Source organism: Hermetia illucens, chromosome 1, assembly GCF_905115235.1.
Source record: "Hermetia illucens chromosome 1, iHerIll2.2.curated.20191125, whole genome shotgun sequence".
NCBI lineage: Eukaryota > Metazoa > Arthropoda > Insecta > Diptera > Stratiomyidae > Hermetia > Hermetia illucens.
Window position 1 is genome coordinate 194,844,962 of NC_051849.1, and position 21,220 is coordinate 194,866,181.

Here is a 21,220-nt window from a genome sequence, read left to right on the forward strand (position 1 = left end):
TTTTATTGTTCCCACTATAAAATGTGGGAAGGTGAGAAAATAGTATAGGTCCCGGGGCGAAACGTGGATTGGTACCCACGATGGAGCATAAAACCTGGGAAATGCCTGCTGAACCAACACCAACAGCTCTACTACCAAACCCTATCTCCACCTCCACGTGGTGACCGCTGGGAGCTCTTTCTTGACGAAAAGCTGCAGACGGAGAAGGATGAAGGCGAGTCTCCCGCGCCTAAAAACGGGACAAATTGTACCAACTGGTCCTCCAGGTTGGGGGTTGGGTAGGGCTGACAACCCTACACGGAAAACAACCGTTACGAAGCCACAACAGGAGCCTCGGATAGGACGGATATTAAAACGACGGACCCGGCAACGACAAAGGAACAACGATTTGCGCATTTTCTCATGGAACGTGCGCTCCCTGTACAGAGATGAAGCTGATAAGCAGCTAGCCGATACCCTGTCCCAATACAGGGCTGATGTAACTGCGTTGCAAGAGATGCGATGGACAGGGACCGGTTTCCTGGAGAAGAGCCACTATACCATATATTATAGCGGCCATCCAGTAAACCATGTGCTCGGAGTAGGTTTCTTAGTCAGCCAAAAAATGAAACCTGCTGTTATCGGCTTTGAAAGTATAAGCGAACGGCTATGCACTCTGCGCTTGCGAGGCAAGTTTAGAAATATAAGCCTCATAAACGTTCACGCCCCTACAGAGGAGACTGCAGAGTCGGAGAAGGATACCTTCTACGAGGCAGTAGAAAGAACCCTCGAAGCCCGTCCCAGATATGATATCAAAATCATACTTGGGGATTTTAACAGCCAAGTAGGGAAGGAGCCCGTATTCAGGCGATACGTTGGCTCCCATAGCTTACACGAAAAAACAAATGATAACGGACTGCGGACTATTCAATTAGCAGGGTCACACGAAATGGTTGTTGGAAGTACCTGGTTTGCGCGGAAAGCGGTCCACAAACATACGTGGGCCTCTCCAGACGGGACCACTTTCAACCAAATTGACCACGTGTTGATCGAACGCCGCCACCTCTCAGCCTTGATGAATGTCAGAACATATAGGGGGGCCAATATAGACTCGGATCACTATCTCGTTGGCATGGTGCTCCGAGCTCGAATAACAATACCACCTAGAATCCCCTCTGACAATCAGGTGAGAGTGAACACTGAAGCCATCCACAACACAACCCTCCGCGACACCTATAAGAGGGAAATGGATGCCGCAATAACCGCAGTCAACAGAGGACCTGGAGATGAAGCATCAACTAATGATCTTCACAACCACCTGAAGAACGTTATCATGGATACGGCCACAAATATACTTGGCCCCAGCCGCAAAAGGAGTCGGAACGGCTGGTTTGACGATGAATGTAAGCTAGCAACGGAACGGAAGAATGCCGCATACCGAGTAATGTTGCATTCTCAAAGAACGCGGGCACGCGCAGAGACTTATCACGAACTCCGTCGAGCGGAGAAGCGACTTCACAGACGGAAAAAGGAAGCCTGGGAGAACCAACAAGTCTGTGAACTAGAAAAGTACAGGGAGCAACCGCACCAGGCGCGGAAGTTTTACCAACAAGTCAGCAGGATGAAGCCTTATACACCTCGATGCTCATCCTGCCGAGACAAAGAGGGAAATCTGATTTCCGACAGAATGGGCATATTAGAGCGATGGGTTGAGTACTTTGATGAGCTACTGAACAACCAGAACATCGGCGAGTTGGAGGTCCCGCCAACTGAAGACGACGGACAAATACTGCCACCACCAAGTTTAGGAGAAACAGTCCGTGCAATTCATCGGCTAAAAAATTATAAGTCGCCAGGAGCCGATGGAATTACAGCCGAATTGGTTAAATATGGAGGCGACCAGTTAGACCAAGTGGTTCATCAACTTGTGCTCAAGGTATGGGACAGCGAATCAATGCCTGACGATTGGCAGCGAGGCATAATCTGTCTCATACATAAAAAGGGAGATATCACACAGTGCAGCAATTATAGAGGTATCACGTTGCTGAGTACCATCTATAAGATATTCTCCACTATCTTGCTAGGCCGGATAGCCCCATACGCCCAGAACATCATTGGCCCATACCAAAGAGGCTTCACTCCAGGCAAATCAGCAACAGATCAGATTTTCTCTCTGCGGCAGGCGATGGAAAAACTGTTGGAATATGGACAACAGTTGCACCATCTGTTCATCGACTTTAAAGCCGCCTATGATAGCATAGCCAGGGTAAAACTGTACACGGCCATGAGGGAATTCGGTATCCCGACGAAATTAATAAGACTGACTAGGCTGACCCTGACCAATGTGCGAGGCCAGATAAAAGCAGCAGGATCACTCTCAAGACCATTCGACATCAACAACGGTCTACGACAAGGGGATGCGCTATCATGCGTCCTCTTTAACCTGGCCCTCGAGAAGGTGATCCGTGATGCTGAAGTGAATGCAAGAGGTACGATCCTCTTCAAGTCCACCCAACTACTGGCCTATGCTGACGATATCGACATCATGGGAAGAACCACCCGAGACGTTCAAACTGCCTTCATCCAGATCGAGCAGGCGGCGCGAGATCTTGGGCTGCACATCAATGAAGGCAAGACAAAATACATGGTGGCAACGTCAGCACCGAAGACGAATCAACCAACAACATCAAACCGCACTGGTCAAACACAAACACGAACAAGAATAAGGATAGGAGAATACAACTTTGAGACCGTTGACAATTTCTCCTATCTAGGGTCGAAAATCACAACCGATAACAACTACGATGATGAAATCCGCGCACGGTTGTTGTCAGCCAACAGAGCCTACTTCAGCTTACAAAGACTGTTCCGCTCGAAACGTCTCACCATAGGGTCAAAGCTCTTACTGTACAAGACTATGATCTTGCCAGTCCTCATGTATTCCTCGGAAACTTGGGTTCTTAGCAAGAAAAATTGCGAACACTTGGCCGCGTTCGAGAGAAGAATCCTCCGAAGAATTTTTGGCCCCCTACATGAGGATGGACGATTCCGTAGCCTACACAATGACGAAATCTATGAGCGATACCATGACCGTCCGGTTGTGGATAAAATCCGGCTCAATAGGTTACGGTGGGCGGGTCACTTAATCCGTATGGATGAAGATGATCCCACCCGGAAAGTCTATAAGGGCAATATCTATGGTAGGAAAAGAAGACGAGGCAGACCCTGCCTAAGATGGAGCGATGGCGTGGGCCAGGACGCCAGACAGCTTTTAGGGATATCGAATTGGTGGACCTCGGCACAAAACCGGGATGTCTGGAGTTCCTTATTAAGGCAGGCCTAGACCGGATACCGGTTGTTGCGCCGTTGATGATGATGATGATGATGAAGGTGAGAAAATCGTTTGATGAACCATGTATTCATAAGTACAAGGTCATGGGTGTCCGCAAAATCGACTATACGCTCGCCACCTTCATTGCGCGCTCCGAACCCCTTTCCCCCATGGCACCTGTTACCGTCTGCCTTTTCACCCACATGACCATTAAGGTCGCCGGCAATGATTATGTAATCGTCAGCAGGCACGTGACAAATCTTTTCATCGAGAAGTTGCCAGAAGGCATCTTCCTCGGCATCAGGTCGACCTGTTTGTGGTGCATACGCGGTGAAGAAGTGAATAGTGCGATCAGCTGATATAATGGTGAGCTTCATCAGCCGATCATCAAATCGTTCGACTTCTTTAATGGCATCACGGAAACCCTCTGAGGTGGCAATGCCAACATCGTATTGAGTGTGTGGGTTACCAAAATAGAGAAGTTTGTAGTCATTTTTACCGCGTTCGCGTTCAATGTCACAGCTTTTGGCACCAGACCATCGGGTTTCTTGCAGAGCGCAGATGTCAATGCACCTTTTCCGAAGGGCTCTTGCGAGTTCCTCCGTCTTTCCAGTTAGGGTACCAACATTTAGCGTGTAGACACGTATTTGTTTTGTTCGTTGTGTGCGGACTAACTTGCTTACGTCCTGACGCCGTCCATGCGTCAAGAACCCTTGCCCATTTCTCGACAGGACCGGGGCCCGTCCTGCCGCGTCGACTGAGGTGGACGCCCTAGCATTTCTCCGAGGCTTGTGACTCAATCCGATCATCATGTTTGTAACGACATTCCATGCATTTTCTTGGTCGACCTGTTGCGGGGCCTGTCACCAAGAGAGATCAGGTAGGATTTAGCATAGTAGAATAACTCCAACTATACTCTATTTATCTCTTTCCCTGATCTCAGCATTTTATTTTTGTTTTACTGAGGATAGTACAGAGTACGTTGCCCTCCTCCCCCTGGGCCCTCCTCCTTTACCTGGGCTTGGGACCAGCATACTATGTTAATAGCATGGCGGAGTTTTTTTAGGTCTCTCTCGTAGGTAAAATAAGCCAAATTGGATGCGAAGAGTTACTTCGGCGTTGAAGGCGCTTGCAAAAGCGGGCTAAGCAAAAGAAGAGCCCAGAACCATCCAAGGTGTAACTTCTGGTACTACCGTAGCCATCGGAGGTGGTACAAGGAAGCCCAGTGGAACCAGGTTAACGCCAACAAGGTGAATTGTGGTGCCGCGTTTTACTTCTATTGTCCAATGAACACATTATTCGCCGAGACACTAGTCGTTGAGCGAAGCGGGAGTGGCTCAGTGGCTGAAGAAACAGGGTCGGCCATGATCACCCGAACGGAGTTATTGTCAAACTCGTTCGACTAGGAGACAAAGCCCTAAGAGAATTTTTTTCACATTGAGGAAGCATGAAACCTCTCTCTCCTCTAAAAAGCCACTTTAACGGGTAGTAATGCCATGCCATTCATTGATATTTTTGATGATGATATTTTAATGTAAATCCCTTCCAATATCACTTGTTTTTGCGAGTTCATGGAACTCATTTGAAACGTACACATTGTAAATTATATTTTTGGCTTTCAGAATATTTTTAATCCCATTCCAAATGTTGAGGATTAACAACAAAGTTGGTTTGATCTCTTAATTTGATTTAATGATTATTAATATAAATGAAAATAAAACGGAATCGTGGAGGAGTATTAGGTTGAATGTTTGAGGAAATATTGGATTTGGCACAAGAATTCAATTTCGATGCCAGTAAACAAAGTTATTTTGGATCCTGAAGGAAGCATCGTCAAATATGGGGGACTTTCTTTATTCCAGGACTTAAAGTATTTGTTGGATAAATCGGAAAATTAAAAGTGGGGCAATGGTATCTTCCTGTCAGAATATTACAAAAATAAGGAAATGCCGACGATCTAAGCATTTTTGATGGATTTCGTCGAAATAATAAAATTCCAATAAATTTTAAATGGCTCCTGTCGCATTTGCAAAGCAAAAAAATTCAAAAAATATTTTCTGTTGTTGACGGTAATTCGTCCGTGTGGGAAATGTCTCCTACACTCTAAGAGCAAAGTGTGCATTAAAAATTGAGGACTGCGGAAACCACTTTACGATCATACAAAACTGTGGCTGCGCATACGTGCGCCGCCCATTAAAAATGTTCTAAGAAACGGGAGGCTTAATTTTTTCGTAAATATTTACTAATAAATTATTAAAAGAACTAAAAAATAGGAATTTTCCATGACAATTATAGTTGAAGAGTACAAAAGCTATAAACAATGGGGCAAGGTAAATTTGCGACCCTTACAGAACTGAATCGACCCATTTTGTTGGAGCTGATTTAAGGTGTCTTGAAACCTCATGACAACAACTGAAAGTTGGGCCGAAATTATTTATTCCCAAGATAAAAGCCTAATTTCTAATACCCATTTGCCGACTACCCTCAACATATGTCTAGCCAGGAATTTCAGCATCTCATCTCATCCCTCTGGCTGCCGCTAAATATTCTTTTGATTCGCAAACAAACATAAGTTTTCAAATGAAACATTCCCTCTGGCATGTATGTGGTTCTAGGTGGCTTTGTGACCGTATGGTGGTGTTTATACACGGACATTCTGTTTCCATCCAACTCCATCGCAGCGAAATATTCGAATTTTCCGTTTTATTTTTAAAATTTTCACACCGAAACCTGCTTATATTAAAATTAGAACTTTGATATTATACTGTGCGAAATGTGGGTAAACTGAGGGAAAATCGTCTCTTCGACATAGTCCAGAATAGCATCTTCTCACTAGCCAAGTGTCTTTCGTCCCGTGTAGTACCTAAGATTTAAGTGTCCGTGGCATCAATAGCCTAACAATGGCTGAACAGAAAAAGGCGCCTCTACTTAAGGTCCAAGAGGATTTTGAAAAAAACATTCAAGGGTAAGTTAAGGGCCCTTGGGAGATATCTTTTGATAAATTGGTAAATAAAATGTTACTTTGTTGATTTTTATCATTTTTTTACCTTATCAGATTCCTTGGTGTCAACGAGGATGTTGTTTTGATTCTTGATTACGATGGCACCCTCGCCCCTATTGCGGAACAATTGGCCCCTATGCCAAAAGACACTGAATTGGCCATCAAGAAATTGGCTGCCAACGAGAAAGTCTTCATGTGCATTATGAGTGGTCGCAACCTTGATGATATCAAGAAGCACATGAAATTGGAAACCGTAACATATGCAGCCAACCATGGTCTGGAGGTCGAATATCCTGACAAGAGCAAATTCTCCATTGAAATGCCCCAAGCTCTTTTGGACAAATACGGAAAATTGTTGGAAGAGCTCAAGGAGAAGGTAATGTGACCTCTAAGAAATGAATCTTGGACATCAATTAATTCGATTTTTTTTTTGAAAACAGGTCGTGTGCAGCGGAGCGTGGGTTGAGGATAAGAAAATCGCTCTTACATACCACTACAAAGGAGTCAATGATAAACTCCGTGCAAAGCTCATTGAAGACGCTAAAAAGATTATTAAATCCCATGGATTCCAGATTATTGACGCCCACTATGCCATTGAAGGAAAGCCCCCAGTAAATTGGGATAAAGGTAAGATTGTGAAAAATATCCCCCCTCCTCCTCCCTCTTTCTCAGAAAACGTGAAAATATGCCGAAATTTAAAAATAATCGAAAAGTGTGAACATCTGTTTGATACAACCATCATCGACATAAATTTAGCTTTCAAGAAAGATACTTAAGTGAAGTGACCAAGTGTGGGTGCAAAAGAAAACAATTTTGAGAATAATCAACCTCACGGTTCTAATACCGCAGATAAAATGGCTCTCGGTTGCGGGGTGGTTCCAAACCTGTCCGACCTATCATACGTCACCTAAATTATGAAATTAATTATTTATCTGAGTAAACACATACGAGAACATATTTTTTTCGTATCTTTCCGCGCCTTGTATCTTCCTTCTCATTTGAAATTTACGAGTTCAAGCAACTTTAATATCCATTTCCCAACTGTGTTTTCCAAAGAAAATATTCGAAAACAAACTATCCACCCAGCTATGTACGTGTATAGGTATTCCATATAGAAATCATAGTGCACAAAACCTAGCTGGCACTCATATTATGCGGCCGTCACTTCAGCATTTTCACTTGTTATATATTTATACCGCCTACAACGATCATCGCACAAGATGAAACGGAGCTAAAAATAATATTAAGAAATGGATACGAATCAAAATCCGTGAAAATCCGAGAGAAATTTTCTATTTAGAAATCTGTTTGTAGCGAAAGCTATAACGGCAACAACATTCAAAACACTTAAGTCTCGTTACTCCTTCGATTCGATGATGTATCTGCAATGGTGCAGGCAATCTGGTTTCAGAACGTTTGTTTAGAGGAAATAAAAGTATCTTTTTTTCGAGTTTATAAATCATCAAATACCAGACGTACATCCGTCTCCTCCAATCACCCAATTTTTTAAAAGAAATCAAAATAAAACAAATTTGTTATATCAGAGCTTGGGAATCTTAAATGCCATCCCCTGAATTAAACACGTTATTTCAATGTGTATCTACAGATGGAATGCCTTTGTAAATTTAAATTCAGTAAAGTTTATGACCAGGGGCTGAAATGAAAATATGAGATTTTCTAGTTGGTTTGTTTTTCAATCTTTATTTTTGTCCACTTTTCATATAAAAAGCAGTAATGAACACATGCATCCATCCCCCAAAAATCTGAAGAATTTCTACATATAGAAATCAACAAATTAAATACGCACGGTCAAGATAAATGGGTCACAAGCAATTCACATTTTAATCTAGTGAATCCAAAAACATATATTAGATAGAATTAATAATGCATGCTTCACCTGCTACATAATTACAGTATCCATGCCAAATGAGGGCTGATAGATTTTGGGATATAAAGTTTGGGATAGATACAGATCCTTTCCTTTTCAGTTATTCTTTTTAAATTATCTAAAGGTAAAAATCCCGAAAAGACATAGACACATATGTTGCCAACCCGGAAGCTCCTCCTGCTTCTCCCCCCCCCCCTTCCTACCTCTTCCACTTGGGACTCAAAATTGTACCACAAAGGGCAAACTCAGCTCCACCTGCCTTTCCCTTTGCTTTTCATACTAAAAGTTTGATGATTCATTCCATGCTGCACTGGCGAAGGCACAGGTGCCCCGCCTGCTGCTATTTCTAGCATTCCCAGGGCGTCTTTCCTAGGGTATAAGCGTTTTATGAACTTTCCCCTCAATTTTTTACCCCAGACATAGACGCCTTGCATCAGTTCTAACTTGTTATCCTGGAAGTATCCCAAGTCTTCCGGTGGGTTTTGCTCCAGAAGGCTCTTATGATCGGTCATAAAATCTGAAAAAGCTTTCTGGATTTCCAGCCATGCTGATTCGAACTGATAAGGTGGTATGCCACCCTTTCATGACTGTCGCCCGTCTGCTGGCATTGCCGGTGCTGATGTAAATCAGTCTAGCAATCTCCTGCCCTAGTGAGTCCCGCCGACGTTTAATAATAATGTGAGGCTCGAAAATTATTATTTGGTGAATGAGCCCGAAAATTAAAAATTTGGCCCCTGAATTCTATGAGCCTCGTAAAATGCACAACACGAAAAACACTTGCTTTTTGGCCTGTAAAATGTGAGGCCCGCAAAATAAATATTTGACCCCTGAATTCTATGAGGCCCGTGAAGTGCACGACATGGGAAACATTTTGTTTGTTGGCACTTGCTATAGATAACTGAACACTTTTATATTTAAAAAAAAACAAAATAAACACAGAACACTTTTTAAGGTTTTGTGTAAAACAAAACCTTATTAAAATCGATTCAATGTCTGTCTGTCTGTCTGTCTGTCTGTCACACGCATTTTTCTCCAAAACGGCTAAACCGATCCGAACAAAATTTGGTGGACAGATGGGAACTATGAAATCCCACGCATACAGCTAGTGGCATAAATTTAGGTGGAGTTTAAAGGGGGGCTCCCCATACACGCAAAGGGGGGATTCAAAAATTTTTTTCACCGGATATAGTTGTGTAGGGTATCAAATGAAAGGTCTCGATTTGTACTTTCTAAAGCTGATATTAGTTTTGGCATAAATTGTAAAGTGCGTGAGTAATGAGTCAAAATGTACGCACTTGAAATGAGACAGGACTCATTTTCGGAAACTACCCAACCCAAAAATCCGGAAAAAATCGGAGTGGTGCGCGTAGATAAAATCTAGGCCTCAAAATATGTGCCATTCCGATATCTGCTCAAATAAACTTACTAATAGTATATTACTACTTTATAGAAATTTACTGATAAACCCCCCCTTAAATTCATCCTAGGACTTCCGAATTTTGTACCAGCATAGAGGACAATATTTTGCATGCAAAATTTCGTAGAAATGTGGCAATTAACGCCAAAGTTATAGCAGTTCAAACTTAGCAATTTCGCCCGAATTTACCGCTTCCAAAGCCATGCAAATCAGATGCTGACGTCATAATTACCCGGAATAATTGACATTCGCGTGAAATATTAAAGTCGCATTTATGAAGAATCTACTTATCTGCAGCACTTTTTAAGATTTTGTGTAAAACACTTATGTGAAATCTAATCTTCGAGAGATGTCCTATTTCGGTATCTGCTCAGATAAATTTACTAATAGTATATTATCAACTTTTAGAAATTGACTAAAAATCTCCCCTTAAGTTCATCCTAAGTGTACTAAATCTTGCACCGACATAGAGGACAGCCTCGTGCATAGACACGCCAAGTTTCATGAAAATCCAACTATTATTGGGAAAGTTATAGCAGTTCAAACTTATCAATTTCGTGCTAATTAACAGGATCCTAAGCCATACAAATAAGATGCTGACGTCATAATTAACGAGAATAATTGAAATTCGAGTGAAATATTAAAATTCCATTCAAGAAGAATCTAATTCTCCCTAGCCCTTTTTTATATTTGATGTTGGTTAAATTGTTGGCATTTGCTAATAATATTAAACTCAGAGTGTGAAGCGTATGAGGTTGACTATTTCAATGCAAGGCTTTCCATCAAATGATTTATTTAAATTACTTTCTAAAAAATAGAAACCAATAGAATTTTTAACTATGTGACACGGAACTGTCAGGCTCACCGCTCCTCACATCTGCTACTTTTTCTTCAGCTTTCAGTTCACAAGCGGGGTCGGCTCGTCGTGATCGGTTTCGTCATTTTATTTTATCAAATGCCTGATCAGGATGTAATCGCGAGACCTTAAAATCCCAATCCAATGTATCATGCGACCATTGTTTTGGCCGGCTTTTTGGTTGCTTACCATTGACTTCGATGTTCTCACCAACACTAGTTGTTGAATTCTCGTTAGCGTGAATTACGTGACCACACCATCGAAAACGCCTCTCTTGCAGTTTTTCCACGATCGGTGCAAACCCATATCGATCGCGGATATTCTCATTTCAGGCGTGATCAAAACGTGTCACGCCACCAGTGCAATGCAACATCTTCGTCCCCATTACCGCAAGACGCCGTTCATTGTCCTTTATAGTCAACACTCAAACTATAGAGAGCGACAGACGGACGACATTACAGTAAATTTTAGATTTGGGACGTGCGCTGATACGTCGATCACAAAGAACACCAGTTGCGAAATGTCACTTCATCCAGGTGGCGTTAATGCTTGAAACATTTCATTACGCAGTTCTCCATTGGCTGGTAGCATTGACTCAAGATATTTAAATCGCTTAGTTCTTTCAATGGCAGTAATCCGCCCCTCCAGATATTTAAATCGCTGAGTGCTGGCAATGGCGGTAACCTGCCCAGAACTGGGCGATTTCAATATCTCGGGTCAATGCTATAAGCCAATGGAGAACTACGTTATGCTCCTCACATAGGGAAACACAAAACCTTTTATACCTGAAGCGTCAAGCTTCCGGTTTCCCCTACCCAACCCTCACAACCTGGAGGACCAGTTGGTACATTTTGTCCCGTTTTTAGGCTCACTGTTATCTTTCTCGGTCTGAAGCTTTTCGTTAGAAAACACCTCCCAGCGGTCACCACGTGAAGGTGGAGATTGGTAGTAGAGCTGCTCATATTGGTTCAACAGACGTTTCCCAGGATTAAGGCTCCATCGCAAGTACCAATCCACGTTTGGCCCTGAGGACTATACTACCCTTTGACCACCTTTGGTGTGTTTTTCTTTGGTATATTGTTCGCTACCTTTTTGTACCACGAGGTTCCTCTTCCCTGCTCCTTTATATTACAGGACATTCCTGAGTTTCTCCCAATCTACATTTTATGCTACTCGTGGCGAATGAGATTTTAAAAATGTGCGTGTATATTCATCACATAGGGACTCTCTTATAGGTTAGTATCTCTTCCACGAAATCTATTTTTTGCATTTTCAAGCTGATCATTCTTTCTATTTTGCTATACACATTAAATTTTAAATGGAGCATAGCACGTCAACCACGTCTCACTTTTAGACCCCAAAGGCGTGGGTTCCATAATAGGTGTTGATTCATTTCAAAATCAGCAAAAGGCCAATTGGACGATATGCAAACCAGTAATGAGTGCCTTTATTGTGATTGGCAAAAAAAGTACATCAAATCCATTGCCAAAATAAAGAAAGTCGTTCAAATTATTACTACTAACGTGGAAGTAGCTTCCAAGCAAAGTTGCCCAGTCAGTGCATCCAAGAAGGCTATGACACCACGGAAAACTCGTCAAGATTGAGGAAAACGGAGAAGGCATACCTGATATTATAGTTGAGCACCCTATGTTTGGACAATCCAAAACTACCGCGAGAAAATAAACAGCAGAACTCAGTACCAACTTAAATAATACTATAATACGAAAACTGTACGGCGAGAACTCCACAACGCTAACATTCACGGAAGGGCTGCAATTGCAAAATCCCTTATAAAGGACGTCCATGGTAAGCTGTGAAAGAAGTGGTGCCACGAGCAAAAACATGGATACTTCAGGATTGGAAAAATGGGGTATGGTCCGATGAATCGTCGTTCACACTGTTTTGTTAGGTGTATAAATAGGAAACTGCCTTTTTGAGTTTAAAAAACACGTTAAAAAAAATGGTTATATCTTTTTCATTCGAAGTATTGGCCATCGTTAGCTACACAGTTTTGTCATCTTTTTGCCAATTTGTGGATGCCTTGTCAGTAAAGGTGTTGGTCTTTTGAAGCATCGAGCCATTTTTTGACTTCTTTATAAGAACCGAAGCACTGCTCAGCAAGCGCGTATACCATTAATGCAAATAAGTGGAAGTCAGAAGGTGCCAAGCCTGGTGAGTAGTACGGGTGGGGTAGGACATCAAAGTGAAGTGCAACAATGGTGTCCCTGACTGGTTTTGATGTGTGAAGGGACGTTGTCGTGTTGAAAAATTACTCTTTCACGCCTGGTGTTACATTCTGGTCGCTTTTCAAGCAATGCATGATTCAAATTGATCATTTACTAGTGTTTGCGTATCAACAGTTTCACCTGGTTTGAGAAGTTCATAATAGATCACACACGTGTCATCCCACCAAACCCAGACATTGTTTACTTTCCAAAGCGATTTGGCCTTGTAGTCGATGTTGATGGTTCGCCAGGAAATCACAAACGGTGTATGCTATTTATTTTTGAAAGACGTCAAAACAATAAGAAAACAAGTCGGAATACCGGAAGCTCGCGCTTCGGGTATAAAGGTTTTGTGTTCATCTTATCTGAGAAATTTCAACGCACATTTTTCTATCCGTATACAGCTACAAAACTACGAGACATACGTACATATTACAGCCGTAGATGTTACGCTCACCCTAAACAAACAAACTGCCTATTTCCGAATACCGTACATATATGTGCACGTATATAAATTGATCGTACCCATATTTCCGATTTACTTCTTCTATCTACTTCTATCTGAATTAGGCACTACCCGCAAAGTCCATTAGCACGCATATACTATATACCTACACACATGTCTCGTTGGAATAATTGATATTCATATACAAATGATTAAACAAGTCGGGAAACCGGAAGCTTGACGCTTCAGGTATAAAAGGTTTTGTGTTTCCCTATGTGAGGAGCATAACGTAGTTCTCCATTGGCTTATAGCATTGACCCGAGATATTTAAATCGCTCAGTTCTGGGCAAGTTACCACCATTGCCAGAATTCAGTGATTTAAATATCTGGAGGGGCAGATTACTGCCATTGAAAGAACTGAGCGATTTAAATATCTCGAGTCAATGCTACCAGCCAATGGAGAACTGCGTAATGAAATGTTTCAAGCATTAACGCCACCTGGATGAAGTGAAATTTCGCAACTGGTGTTCTTTGTGATCGACGTATCAGCGCACGTCCCAAATCTAAAATTTACTGCAATGTCGTCCATCTGTCGCTCTCTATAGTTTGAGTGTTGACTATAAAGGACAATGAACGGCGTCTTGCGGTAATGGGGACGAAGATGTTGCATTGCACTGGTGGCGTGACACGTTTTGATCACGTCTGAAATGAGAATATCCGCGATCGATATGGGTTTGCACCGATCGTGGAAAAACTGCAAGAGAGGCGTTTTCGATGGTGTGGTCACGTAATTCACGCTAACGAGAATTCAACAACCAGTGTTGGTGAGAACATCGAAGTCAATGGTAAGCAACCAAAAAGCCGGCCAAAACAATGGTCGCATGATACACTGGATGGGGATTTGAAGGTCTCGCGATTACATCCTGATCAGGCATTTGATAAAATAAAATGACGAAACCGATCACGACGAGCCGACCCCGCTTGTGAACTGAAAGCTGAAGAAAAAGTAGCAGATGTGAGGAGCGGTGAGCCTGACAGTTCCGTGTCACATAGTTAAAAATTCTATTGGCATCTATTTTGAGAAAGTAATTTAAATAATCATTTGATGGAAAGCCCTGTATTGAAATAGTCAACCTCATACGCTTCACACTCTGAGTTTAATATTATTAGCAAATGCCAACAATTTAACCAACATCAAATATAAAAAAGGGCTAGGGAGAATTAGATTCTTCTTGAATGGAATTTTAATATTTCACTCGAATTTCAATTATTCTCGTTAATTATGACGTCAGCATCTTATTTGTATGGCTTAGTATCCTGTTAATTAGTACGAAATTGATAAGTTTGAACTGCTATAACTTTCCCAATAATAGTTGGATTTTCATGAAACTTGGCATGTGTATGCACGAGGCTGTCCTCTATGTCGGTGCAAAATTTAGTACACTTAGGATGAACTTAAGGGGAGATTTTTAGTCAATTTCTAAAAGTTGATAATATACTATTAGTAAATTTATCTGAGCAGATACCGGAATAGGACATCTTTCGAAGATTAGATTTCACACAAGTGTTTTACACAAAATCTGAAAAAGTACTGCAGATAAGTAGATTCTTCATAAATGCGACTTTAATATTTCACGCGAATGTCAATTATTCCGGGTAATTATGACGTCAGCATCTGATTTGCATGGCTTTGGAAGCGGTAAATTCGGGCGAAATTGCTAAGTTTGAACTGCTATAACTTTGGCGTTAATTGCCACATTTCTACGAAATTTTGCATGCAAAATATTGTCCTCTATGCTGGTACAAAATTCGGAAGTCATAGGATGAATTTAAGGGGGGCTTTTCAATAAATTTCTAAAAAGTAGTAATATACTATTAGTAAGTTTATTTGAGCAGATATCGGAATGGGACATATTTTGAGGCCTAGATTTCATCTAGGTGCACCACTCCGATTTTTTCCGGATTTTTAGGTTGGGTAGTTTCCGAAAATGAGTCCTGTCTCATTTCAAGTGCGTACATTTTGACTCATTACTCACGCACTTTGCAAACTAATATCAGTTTCGAAAAGTACAAGTCGAGACCTTTCATTTGATACCCTACACAACTATATCCGGTGAAAAAAAATTTTGAATCCCCCCTTTGCATGTATGGGGACCCCCCCTTTAAACTCCACCTAAATTTATGCCACTCACTGTATGGGTGGGATTTCATAGTTCCCATCTGTCCACCAAATTTCGTTCGGATCGGTTTAGCCGTTTTGGAGAAAAATGCGTGTGACAGACAGACAGACAGACAGACATTGAATCGATTTTAATAAGGTTTTGTTTTACAGAAAACCTTAAAAATAACAGCAGTAGCCATCTATGTATGAATAGCAACGAGCATCTACGTAGGGCAGTTTCATATTTATACACCTAGTATGTATGGAGAATTCCGAGAGAAGCCTATTGCGGATTGCCTGCACCTTCTGTGACCAGCACCCAGACCTTAACATATTGAAGAATTGCAACTGTTCTATATGCAAATGGTGGCCTAATACCGTATTAATAAATGAACATGTGTATACGTCCGGTGTTCATATTATGTTATCAAGCCAGTGTAAATGCATTTTAGTTCAGTAATTTAGCTGGACGTAGAGGCAGTATTTATTCCCAAACCTTGGGAACCAAGCTACAAGGACGCAACAGACGCCCGATCGCTTGGTCTAACTTCCTTCTTAATATAGGATTGGGAAAGCTCCTGGGGCGGTTGATAAGGGATATGTACATATGTTCCTCAGTGGTCATGTCACGGTAGGTCTACCAGAAAAGGCAATCCACGGGAACAGTATTCCTTTAAATATTTATGTCTTTATAGTGGGTGTTTGTGACACGGGAAAAAGGCATGAAATCGATCTGCTGTTCACAGATTGATAATTTATATTCTCCACATGCTGAAATGGAGAACGAAGGTCCACATTGTGATCGAAACGAGGGTGATTGAAACAATATGTTGTAGAAGCTGCCCACAAGAAGGCATTCTCTCTCTGATGTTATGGTTTCTGGTAATCGACTCTTTGTAATGGCTTCTGGACGATCAAAGAATCTTTGCACAAGCAATCTAGCTATTGTGACTAGCAACAAGTTCCCAAAGCAGAATGCAAGGAATGAGTGCTGGGTCAATTCGCTAATTGCAGTACAATTATGCATGAATCATCTGGTGTACAAGACTAGATTTTGCCCACAGCAGAAAACGGTTGGCATAATTCCAAAAGCTTGCGTAATGAAAATTATTTCAGCCGGCAATCGAAGCTACCCTAAATATACCCCCTATTTACCTGGAGACAGCATTGAACTTTAAAAGCAGACAGTTCAGACGGGCTTGCGTCCATTTGGAAATCCTTAAACGAACATCCGGTGGCCCTGATACCTGCAGATTATATGATCTCCGGATTTATCGGAACTCCCCACCCTTCTTTCATTTCCTTAAACTTGTTTATGTTTTAATTCCTGTGGGCTTCATATAATTCCTGAAATACGAATAATCAAAATATTTGGAGGATTGTGACCCTGGTAGATTGATTTACCCTTCCCCAATGTAAAGCACTGCAGAACGGATCAGTTGGTTCCCGAAATGTATATATAATATCTGCGGCAATAATTTTTTTAGTCAAAAATGGGACAATTTTTTTTTTCCAAATTTGAAACATTACTCTAAATTTCAACTATGTCGCGTTCTTATGCAGTTATACAAATTTCTTGCTTACACCAATGCTTATTTATTACAGGTGAGGCTGTTAAAATGATTCTCGAGAAGAAATTCGGTGAAGATTGGGCAAAGAAATTGAAGATCATTTATGCCGGCGATGACACGACTGATGAAGATGCCATGAAGGTAAAAACTGCAATTCTAGCTTAAAAATATTCAAAACCCAATGACATATTAATTTTTCCCAATTTCAGGTACTCAAAGGTGTTGGCAAGACGTTCCGTGTATCTGAGCAACCCAACTTGAAAACCTATGCCGACTTCCAACTCAAAACGCCCAACGAGACCTCTCTCATGTTGAAGTGGGTCCTAGACCATTACCTTGCTAAGAAGAAATAAAAATCTCATCAACATTTACATTACATTTAAATTTATTCAAGATTATTTATTTTTTCTATCAACTTATGTATTTATTTTAAATTTACTGATTATCAAATTTAATTAACAATTTAAAATATAAAAAGAAAGTATTTCGAAGAAAAGCTTCTTTAGATATTTTTTTGGTAATGTCTCTGCAGTTCTATGAGCAAGAGAGTATAATTCCTTTGAAAAATGTTTCATTTGTACCTTAAATTTAACGGTTACCAACCTTTTCGTCTGTCCGTATATAGCATTGTATATGCTGTGAGTGGTGACGCTTGCCCTTTTTGGTGGAGTCAATGTCGATAGTAGGTGTGGTAGGTAGAGATCAGTTGCCGTTCCCGGGAGTCCAATTAGCACTGTAGTGCGCCGTTTTGATGCCATAAACACCTAAGTCCTGAACTGCTGTGGTAAGAGAAAAGGAGGCAGAGTCCAGCCAGGCCAAATCTTCATAGCCAGCCCGTAGTATTCACGAAGCAGCTTTCCAAAACGTGCAATTAGAGATCTCCGTAGGTTTCTCAAAGAATGGTTTACCTAGCGTACGAAGCCTGAACTGGGCAATCGCACAGGAGGTGCAATGCGAACTGTACAGTATGTCGAGCCTGGCGCGGACCGCGAAAGCTCTTGCAATCGAGTCTTGTTATAGACTGGCCAAATCCTCCTTAACTTGACGCAGGTGGTGAACCTTCGCTATTTGAAGTCGGCGAGTGCTAAACAGTGGGAGTAGATTCCGCTCCTGATAGTCGACAGCAGGACTTACACTGTGTCTACCGAGGGACTGTTAAGAGCAATTCCCCGCCCGACTAGACTGTCAGTCCGCTCGTTCTGCTTTCTGTTCCTATGACTGAGAACCCGGAGAAGGGAGACTTTGAGCACCGCCCAGACTGTGCAGCGAGTTGCTGCACTTCCTAGCAGCCTGGAGGATGCCGCCACTGAGCACAAAGTCTTAATGGCCACTTAGCTGTCGGTAAGACTGGCTTTACGCTTGCAGCCACCGACAGACTTTCAGTATCGCCAGTACTCTCGCATGGAAAGCACTGTCGAATGCTGGAGAATACCGTACAATTGCGCTATAATGTGTGTACCCGTAAAAAAACTCCCGAACCGACTCCACAGAACATCTTTTATTCGTCAGTGAAAAATACTGTATCATAACCTTGCAACACGTTGCTGGTCTTCGACTCTTCTCTAATTGAAAAATCCACAGCAACGTTCTTCGTAAAGCTCGACTTGCGTGTGGGGTAGCAGGGAGTGCCCAGAGTTCCGGCTTCGTTGTCTAACATCCGGACTCACATCATCATCATCAACGGCGCAACAACGGGTATCCAGTGTAAGCCTGCCTTAATAAGGAACTCCAGATATCCCGGTTTTGCGCCGACGTCCACCAATTCGATATCCAAAAAAGCTGTCTGGCGTCCTGGCCTACGCCATCACTCCATATCAGGCAAAGTCTGCCTCGTCTTCCTTTTCTATCATAGATATTGCCCTTATAGGCTTTCCGGGTGGGATCATCCTCATCCATCCGGATTAAGTGACCCGCCCACCGTAACCAATTGAGGCGGATTTTATCCACAACCGGACGGTCATGGTATCGCTCATAGATTTCGTCATTGTGTAAGCTACGTCCATCCTCATGTAGGGAACCAAAAATTCTTCGAAGGATTCTTCTCTTGAACGCGGCCAAGAGTTCACAATTTTTCTTGCTAAGAACCCAAGTTTCCGAGGAATACATGAGGACTGGCAAGATCATTGTCTTGTACAGTAAGAGCTTTGACCCTATGGTGAGACGTTTCGAGCGGAACAGTTTTTGTTAGCTGAAATAGGCTCTGTTGGCTGCCAACAACCGTGCGCGGATTTCATCATCGTAGCTGTTATCGGAGAAATTGTCAACGGTCTCAAAGTTGTATTCTCCTATCCTTATTCTTCCCGTTTGACCAGTGCGGTTTGATGTTGTTGGTTGGTTAGTTTTCGGTACTGACGTTGCCACCATATATTTTGTCTTGCCTTCATTGATGTGCAACCCAAGATCTCGCGATAATCGCCGCCTGCTCGATCTGGATGAAAACAGTTTGTACGTCTCGGGTGGTTCTTCCCATGATGTTGATATCGTCAGCATAGGCCAGTAGTTGGGTGGACTTAAAGAGGATCGTACCTCTTGCATTTACTTCAAAATCACGGATCACTTTCTCGAGGGCCAGGTTAATGAGGACGCATGATAGGGCATCTCCTTGTCGTAGACCGTTGTTGATGTCGAATGGTCTTGAGAGGGATCCTGCTGCTTTTATCTGGCCTCGCACATTGGAGTCAGCCTAGTCAGTCTTATCAATTTCGTCGGGATACCGTACTCTCTCATGGCCGTGTACAGTTTCACCCTGACTATGCTATCATAGGCGGCTTTAAAGTCGATGAAGAGCTAGTGGAACGGATGTCCATATTCCAACAGTTTTTCCATCGCTTGCCGCAAGAGAAAATCTGATCTGTTGGCTATCCGGCCTAGCAGGATAGCGGAGAATATCTTATAGATGGTACTCAGCAACGTGATACCTCTGACCAGTAAGGGTAAAGGAGACCCGGAGCTCCCGTCTGCATACCGACCGCTGTCTATGCTTGACACGGCCGGAAAAGTGCTCGAGAAGCTCATCAGGGGTAGACTCACTCAAGCGATCCGTGCTGCCGGGAACTTATCCGCAAGGCAGTTCGGGTTCAAAACAGGGAAATCTACAGTGGATATTGTTATGGAAAGCGTAGATGCGGTTAATCGTGCCGAGGCACACAGCCGCCGATCTCGACGGATAGTGCTCCTCATAACGCTTGATGTCAGAAATGCCTTCAATTCCGTAAGATGGACAGATATGATAAATACACTAATTAACTCCTTTCACGTGCCAAGCTATCTCTTGCGAATATTGATGGATTATCTGAAAGACCGCTCCCTGCTCTATGAGACGCTAGAGGGCCAAAGGAGGATGGAAATCACGTCGAGAGTAGCACAGGAGTCCATCCTCTGGACCTCTGGAACGCTTCCTACGATAGTCTCCTGATACTCGATATGCCCGAAAAGTCGCGCCTGGTCGGTTATGCAGACGACGTTGCGGCACTTGTTGCCGGACGTACTGTTGAACAGTCGCAAAGCAGACTTGGCATATTGATGCGACGGGCAAGAGGATGGATGACTGCTCACGGTTTCAACCTTGCGCTGGAAAAACCGAAGTAATCATCCTGACCAGAAGGAGAATCCCGACCCTGTGTCCCATATCTATCGGCGAGTTGACTATTGAGTCAAAATCAACCTTGGTTTAATGCTAGACTCGAAGATGAGCTTCTTCGAGCAAATCAAAGGAGCAGCGGACAGGGCTGCAGCTTGAGTCGGCTAATGGCGAATGTCGGGGGCTCTATATCAACTAGGAGACGTCTCCTTATGGGAGAAACGCAGTCGGTTCTTCTCTATGGTGTGGAAGTATGGGCTGATGCCCTTGACAAGGAGGTGCATCGTAAATGCCTCGCTCAAGTGCAGAGGTGGAGATCTTTGCGAGTGGCGTCTGCTTATCGCACCGTCTCCGAACCGGCTGTGATGGTGATCGCGGGAGTGATCCCCGTTGCCGTCCTTGCAGAGGAGCGCAAAGCTATCTACCACCGTAAGGGCGAAAACTTAAGAGAGGTGGTTGCCCGTGAAGAACTACAACGCACCCTTATCGAGTGGTAACTTTCTTGGCAAAATGAGCCAAAGGACAGGTGGACTGCGTGGCTCATCGACAAATTATACTCGTGGTTGAACAAAACGCACGTTAAGATTGGTTACTTCCTTAGCCAACTTCTAAGTGTGCATGGAGGTTTTCAGTCTTACCTGCACAGGATCGGGAAGGCGCGATCTCCTGATTGTGTGTTCTGCAATGGGGTGGCGGACGACGCTGAACACACCTTTTTCTCTTGCGAGAGGGAAGGCCTTCGCTAGCAGCTTTATGTAGACACAGG

At 42.7% G+C, this 21,220-nt stretch overlaps 1 protein-coding gene across 1 annotated transcript; it reads left to right on the forward strand.

Annotated features, from left to right (window-relative positions):
- Positions 1–6,105: 6,105 nt before the first annotated feature.
- On the forward strand, positions 6,106–17,294 carry LOC119646699 (probable trehalose-phosphate phosphatase J). Its single transcript, XM_038047265.1, has 5 exons — positions 6,106–6,275; positions 6,366–6,687; positions 6,752–6,938; positions 16,909–17,015; positions 17,084–17,294. Exons 1-5 carry the CDS (start codon positions 6,211–6,213, stop codon positions 17,225–17,227), a joined length of 825 nt encoding a protein of 274 aa, XP_037903193.1. The 5' UTR covers positions 6,106–6,210; the 3' UTR covers positions 17,228–17,294.
- The last annotated feature ends 3,926 nt before the right edge of the window (positions 17,295–21,220 follow it).

Bases quoted from the DNA above. Each gene is read 5' to 3' on its own strand.
- LOC119646699 (XM_038047265.1), top strand. From the start codon at position 6,211: ATGGCTGAACAGAAAAAGGCGCCTCTACTTAAGGTCCAAGAGGATTTT. The intron at 6,939-16,908 runs GTAAGATTGTGA...TATTTATTACAG, and splicing joins CCCAGTAAATTGGGATAAAG to GTGAGGCTGTTAAAATGATT. The intron at 17,016-17,083 runs GTAAAAACTGCA...TCCCAATTTCAG, and splicing joins CTGATGAAGATGCCATGAAG to GTACTCAAAGGTGTTGGCAA.